This window comes from Choristoneura fumiferana, chromosome 30, assembly GCF_025370935.1.
Source record: "Choristoneura fumiferana chromosome 30, NRCan_CFum_1, whole genome shotgun sequence".
In the NCBI taxonomy this organism is placed as follows: domain Eukaryota; kingdom Metazoa; phylum Arthropoda; class Insecta; order Lepidoptera; family Tortricidae; genus Choristoneura; species Choristoneura fumiferana.
The window spans coordinates 7689268-7696501 of NC_133501.1; the positions used below are offsets into that span (position 1 = coordinate 7689268).

The 7234-nt window shown below is 41.3% G+C and overlaps 1 protein-coding gene across 1 annotated transcript; it reads left to right on the plus strand.

Moving 5' to 3' along the window:
- Nucleotides 1-477: 477 nt before the first annotated feature.
- Nucleotides 478-6119, plus strand: LOC141444759 (zinc finger Y-chromosomal protein-like). The gene is made up of 4 exons (XM_074110395.1): nucleotides 478-732; nucleotides 2842-2943; nucleotides 4241-4339; nucleotides 5898-6119. The coding sequence occupies exons 1-4, from the start codon at nucleotides 703-705 to the stop codon at nucleotides 6036-6038; spliced, it is 372 nt and encodes a 123-aa protein (XP_073966496.1). The 5' UTR covers nucleotides 478-702; the 3' UTR covers nucleotides 6039-6119.
- The last annotated feature ends 1115 nt before the right edge of the window (nucleotides 6120-7234 follow it).

Here is a 7234-nt window from a genome sequence, read left to right on the forward strand (position 1 = left end):
TGGATAGGTCTTTTAATCATTGTAGGGTTGCCTAAACGATTTTTCGATTTAGTGATCTGTTTGCGAAATATTCAACTTTAAAGTGCAAATTTTCATTAAAGTCGAGCGTCTTCCCCCCTCTAAAATCTAAACTGTTTGGTGGAAAAATTAGAAAAAAAATCAGAATGGTAGTAAGTATATCTTTACAAGGAAAATTACAACGGCTAAGATTGCTTGAGAATTAGTACTTAGTAGTTCAAAAGTAAATAGCAGCCTCAGGTATAAAAGTAAAATAAAGAGTAAATATACGTAAACTTAGAAGATTACGTTCACGATACGAAATCCTTAGAAAAATAGTACTTATTTTTTTTGTAATGGCTACGGAACTCTATCTTGGGCGTGTCCGACACGCTCTTGACCGGTTTTTTATGTTTTATAAATTAATATCAGTAATTTTCATAGCAATACGTGTGACAACGGGGGAGGGGATGCTAAAATGGTCAAAATTCCACATCTTCACACATCTTTGGTGGAAGCTCAACGCAGCCTTAAACGAAGTGATGCTAAACCCTGGCACTTGGCCATTTATTTCAGTGCAACCAGCCGTTTGCCAGCAAGTGTTCGCTCAGCACGCATATAGACCGCGTGCACCTCAAGATAAAGCCGCGGTACAAGCTTATATACAAGTACAGTGCGACGCGCCGCGCCAAGCTGGACGAGTACATGTGCGAAACCTGCGGGAAGGGGTATACGGTAAGACCACAGACATACAAACACAATGTGGGTGGGATGAGTATCTGTGACAGATTAGTTTTTTTTTTTTTATAGAGAGTGCCCTGTAACAGGAGCAAACTGTACGGTCTTACCACCGTACATTTTTATTATGCTTACTTGCGACCTACTTTGGGTCACGCGGCAACAAGTAACTTAATACGAGTGTTATTAAAATACACTCGAGTGCGTAACTAACTGTCGTACAACAAACATCAAGAGAAAGAAACAGCTAACTTTTATCATTATATCTTTAACTTAATAAACTATCTTACTTCAAATCAAGATATCTTTCTCCGCGCTCCTGAAACCTGCATCTAACTACAACTGCAAGTGTACAGGACTACTAAACTGTACACAAACAATTAATAGTTATTTGTGTCACAAGGGAGCAAAATGGTGTATTTACGGCGAGGGCGTACATTGAATCCAGAATGTAGCGAAGGATTCTGCAATAGAATCCTGAGCGTAGCGGGGGATTCTAAAGTAGAATCCTGAGCGTAATGAGGGATTCAAGTGTTAACGCCCAAGATGAAAATAATTTTGCTCCCGAGTGGCTCATACAACTTTCCACACCGAGCATTAAGAAACATGAAAAAAAAAACTAGATATTATTAAAGAACAACCAGCATAGAAAATGGCATAGCTTTACAATTATCAATTTCAAAAAAATGCCATTTGCAATAAAACACTTAGAAAAGCCTTGCACAGAAAAGTTGCACTTTGCTCCCTCTCGTCAGGGAGGAAAAGTTACTTTTCTGAAGGAGAGGTGTGAAAAATATATATCGTACTCGTCAAACTGAACGACTTTAGTACAGCAACTTTTAAAAATAATTAGTTAAATGACATTGTAACGGATAACTCACGTCTTAAACCGAGTTTAGCTCGACATGTTTCGGGCTATTTCGTAGCCCTTCTTCTCGGGAGCACGCGACTCGGCGGCTGCCGCAACACGCACACTACGCGCCACTCACATGTCGAGCTAAACTCGGTTTAAGACGTGAGTTATCCGTTACAATGTCATTTAATATGAGTGAGTCTCACGGTAGTTTCATGTTCAATAATCAGTTACTCTATTTATATTACAATATTATTATACCTATTACAGGTGGTAGGACCTTGTGCAAGGTCCGCCCAGATTGCTACCACCATCTTGCTCGCTAATCCTGCCGTGAAGCAGCAGTGCTTGCACTGTTGTGTTTCGGCGTGGAGAGTAAGACAGCCGGTGAAATTACTCGCACTTGAGGTATCCCATCTTAGGCCTCTAGGTTGGCAACGCATCTGCAATGCCCCTGGTGTTGCAGATGTTTATGGGCGGTGGTGATCGCTTACCATCAGGAGAGCCACTTGCTCGTTTGCGATCCAGTCGAATAAAAAAAAATTACAATAAAATTCCAAAAAATGTAATTGATCAAACAGATACAAAATGTTAAAATATTGTCAAGAATACATTAATATCTAAGGCGTATTATTTAGTCTGTCAAAAAAGAGAAGAAATTAAAAAGTGGCAACACTGTACTGTCATCCCTTTCAAACCCTGTCAAACCAAAAAGGGAGGACACTACAGTGTTGCCACTTTTTAATTTCTTCTCTTTTTTGACAGACTATAAAATTATCATGGACAGGGATATTTGAAAATTAATCCGAGCCGCATAGGCGATCACTAATTCCGAATAGCGAATACTCTGTGTGAAAAATATAGTTGTGCTAAATACTTGTAATCTTTGAACAAAATTGTAAGGGGCTGTTTTACCATCCATTGATTAGTGTTAACTGACGGTTAGGTGTGATGCCGTCTCTATTTGTTTTGTTCGAATAGACGGAGACGGCATCACATGTAACCGTCGGTCAACGCTAATCAATGTATGGTGAAACAGCCCCTAAATCTGTTAAAAAAAATATATACGTCGTTTTCAGCATAGAAAAAAAAATCTGATTGTAATTTGAATTTATAGTGTTTTTTTTAATGTATATCTATATTCTATATCAGTTTCTTTCCGATTTTTTTTCTCTATGCAAGCAATTATGGCGCTGGTCAGTTAGGTTATCAAAAAATTGAAATAATGATTAAAATTAGTTATACATTGGCAGAGCTTCGCGAATCTGAAGACCCATCAGCTGCGGCACACAGGCGAGCGGCCGTTCAAATGCGCGCAATGCCCCAAGAGCTTCCTCACCGCCGCGCAGGCCAAGGTATATAGGCGTCAACAGCGGTAACGGCAACGTCAAACTCTACTCATCCACGAATTGCTTTTTCCGGGCCGCGGCAATAATGTACTATTAATTTTAGTCAGATACAGATTGCAGTAGCATCATGATTGGTGTATTTTGTATTTTCGATATGGTTTTACGGATGACCGTAAAAGTAACAAATTTGGAGTTGAAATAAAAAATACAAAAATACTCCTAATAACCAATCATAGCTTGATTGCTTAGTAGCGACATCTGTTGTCTGGGTTAGCGGTTAGTTCCGAAACGGTGTTACGTCGATGAGAGCGAAACATAGATGTCGCTAGTGCTGCTGCTTAAGTTTTTTTTTTCGTGTCTGTACTCCTGTCCAGTAGTAGTATAGGAGTATGGCACGCAGCATAGAATGCTGAGGACCTGGGTTCGATTCCCAGCGCTGGTCTCTTTTTCTGGTTTTTCTGTCCATGTCTCTGTTTGTATTTTCGATGCAGTTCATCGACGCTATGCTATGCTATGTGTGTGGCTTATTTCAGACGTCCAGTTATCTACATATAAATTTACATCCAAGTCCGTTTATCCTAAATTGCATTATGAACGGATCCCGCGGGAATATTGGAATACAAAGTAGGCTATGTGTTATTCCAGATACCCAGCTATCGTCATCTAAATTGTATGCATATCCGTCCAGCCGTTTTAGCGTGAATAAGCAACAAACATACAGACAGACATTCAAATTTTTCACAAGCTTTTCTTTAGCTTGTCCTGTTTATTTATTTATTTGTTTGGATCAAAATCTTGGAAACTAAATTTGACCCACTTCCAGCGGTCTGATAGACTTTAAATTTGGGATACTTATGTAAATTTGGAGACAATACAATAATCTCATAGTGACATCTTGGTGGTCCTGCCAGGATGGTCTCCGCAGGATAGAAATCCACAATGGTTTATTTATAGTACCGACTTGGAATTTGGTATGGATATGCAGTTTAGATGACAATGCAAGTACAGTCAGCAAAAAAGCTTGCATTAAAAATGAAATTTTTAACAGAAACTTATTATAATCTAATATCTTTAAACGAGCAATTCTTGTATATATATATTTCGGGGATCTCGAAAACGGCTCCAACGATTTCGATTTAATTTGGTATGTCCCCTACATTCGGGGATGAAAAATCGATCCAACTTACCTCTGGGAAAAGGATTGTATCGAGTTTTAGTCCGAGCAGAGCTCGGTCGCCCAGGTACTACTCGTAATATTAGTAGGATTCAAATAAAGGATTGATTGATTGTTGCGTATGCGCAGGGCCACTCGGAGCGCGTGCACGCGGCCGTCAAGAAGTACCAGTGCGCGCAGTGCCCCAAGACCTTCCTCGACAAGAGTTCCGTCTACAAACACAAAGTGGTGAGCATTGCCGTATCTATAGTAGATTGTAACAACAAGAGCATAAAACAAGCCATTTTACCCAAGACGTTCATATAGCTACCCGAGCCGGTACGGCGAGGGTGGATAGATACGTCGAGGGGAAAATGGGTTTAAAGGTAGACTTCCGAGTAGAGCGGCTCCGGCGTCACTAACGCAGCGACAGTAACGCGGCGATAGAGCGATGCAGTACGGATACGTATGAACTAACGTTCGAACGCAGCGTCACTGTCGCCGCGCAATCACTGGAATCGCACGTGGTTTTGAGGTTATTTTGCATGGAATAACAAACAACAAACTGACACGGGAGTCGCGCTGCTCGGAAGCCAATCTGCGTCAGAGCCGCTGCGACACTGACGCAGCGGCCGTTGCGATAGAGCTGCTCTAGTCGGAAGTCTACCTTAATGCTCGAGTTTTACACTCTGCTTTTCACTTCGATGTCGAGGAAATGAAATAGAAACAGTGGAAACAATTGTTCACTTACTATGTACCTTTTATTGTTCACGCATTACTATTATAATTGTACATTTTAAGTTTTATTGATCAAATTTGATTGATTTTTAGTTTTATGTAAATTAAAAATTATTTAATAAAATATGTAGATACTTCTTCGTTTATGTCTCTTTACACCTGATTGCCTTGGTCTTAGACGAAGATTTTACTTTATGCACTAGAGCATAAAAAGTCATTTTATGTCGCCTAAATCCAGCATAAACACGAACTTTACGAGCATGAGAAGTGAAAAGATTATTTATCAGAGGGGGCCTGGCCTGTGTTTTACTTGAAGATATCAGTATTATATAATTTTAATCGGTAGCCCAACATCCTGGGGTGACAAGACCATACTGGGGTGGGCACGGACCACCCGGCCCCCTCTATATGCGCCTATGGTGGGGAGCGACATGGAGACAAGCGAAGTACCATCGCACCAGCTTATCTGAACCGTGCCGATAGGATTTGAGGGGTGCACATAGGCTACCGTAAATTAGTGACATATTAGATTAAAATCAGGTATACCGGGTGTGGCATACTCCTCAAACTGAACAACATTAGTTCAACGACTTTTAAAAATAATTAGTTTTTAATTTTTATTACACTTAAGTTTATTCGAAGAAGCAATGTAAAGCAAAATGCTTGATGTTTGTAGCGTGACAGGCGACGTCAGTTGTGTTCTAGGATGGCGTACATTGATAGCAGTATTTAATTTGTATGAAAAAAGGAAAATTCAGACTCCATTATTTTTAATTTTTTCTTCGAATTGCATCTTCGAATAAACTTAAAAGTGTAATAAAAACTAATTATTTTTAAAAGTCGCTGATTTAACGTTGTTCAGATTGACGAGGACGATCTATGTTTTAATTTTTTGATCGTAATAGGTAACAGGTACATGCCACACTCGGTAAAAGCTAGTATTAAGGGTAATAAAATTAGTTCAAGTTAATCCGACAGTGATTCCTGTAAAGAAGTCAATAGCTCGGCCCAACGGTTTTAATTACAAGCTTTTATTTTTTTAATTTATGATTTTGGTGTTGTCGGCCAGGTGCACACGGGGGAGAAGCCCTACCAATGCCAGATCTGTCACAAGGCGTTCACGCAGTCCGGCTCGCTGTCCACGCACGTCAAATACGTCCACATGAAGGTCAAGCCTCCGCCGCGACGCCGACGGAACCATAACGTCTAAGCTGTAACGTCATGCTGGCGCCAAGGGGCCAAGGATGACCATTTTTAGCCCCCCCCCCCCCCCCTGCGTTGTCACAAGTATTGCCAAAGTAGTTGAGGCCACACACTCAAGAACATGTCGTCTTATATTATGACAGCTGTATTTTGACATTAACTCTTTCGTTTCATTCTCCTTTTGTGCAATGAGTTCTTTTTGTAGCTGTGTGTGTAATCATTCACTTCAACACTCAGGGAAATTGCAATTATTTTGTTCCTGTGTTTCATCGCCTCCTCCCTTCCTCCTAAATGTGGGACGTACTTTATAGGTGATCCCCTCTACAGTAAACCTTTACAGTAGTACATGGTGCGGGTGATACTGATGCAACGTTTCGTTTTGCTCAAAAAAAGTTGCTGCGGTCTAAATATATGGAATTATGATTCAGATCTTAAATTATTAGTTTTATCGGCTCAAGTAATAATAATAATAATAACACACATCCCGGACTCTCATAGCAAAGCTAATCTGCTTCAGGGGAGGCAACAATCGCCCCCGAGTCATGCGCTTTGTGAACCAGGCCTTTGCGGGGACCGGTATCGCTCCCCGTGACTACATGGCCTGTGTCACGGAGCGTATTGACTTCCTGAAGCAGAAAGTCTATGCGTGGGCGAGCCGTATCCGCCGCTACAGAGAGCGTGTGGATAGATTTCAGCAAAATCGCCTCTTCCAGAGTGACCAAAGGAAGGTATACCGGAAATGGGAGGGAACTGACCAACGTGTGTCCGATGGACAGTTCCCGGATACTAACGCCATGATTAATTTCTGGCGCGGTATCTGGTCGGTGCCTGTCAGACACACCGAGGGTGAGTGGATGAGTGTTGTGGAACGTTCGTGCGAACCCATCGTGCCTATGGAGGTTGTTACTCTCAACCCTAATGACATTAGTTGTGCGATCCGCACGACCCAGAACTGGAAAAGTCCTGGGCCGGATGGACTGCACAACTTCTGGATAAAATGGTTCCGATGCTCCCACGAACGTTTAGCAACACAATTCCAACAAGCCCTTGAGCTCGGTTCTCTACCAGCTTTCCTCACAACTGGTGTTACCTCCCTGCTCTATAAGTCCGGTAATACCACGGAAGCAAAGAACTATCGACCCATAACATGCTTGCCTACCTTGTACAAGCTCCTTACATCCATTCTGACAACAAAAATCAACT

Coding starts and splice junctions, on each gene's coding strand:
- LOC141444759 (XM_074110395.1), top strand. CDS start 703: ATGTGCGAAACCTGCGGGAAGGGGTATACG. Junction 733..2,841: donor CCTGCGGGAAGGGGTATACG/GTAAGACCACAG, acceptor ATACATTGGCAG/AGCTTCGCGAATCTGAAGAC. Junction 2,944..4,240: donor TCACCGCCGCGCAGGCCAAG/GTATATAGGCGT, acceptor GCGTATGCGCAG/GGCCACTCGGAGCGCGTGCA.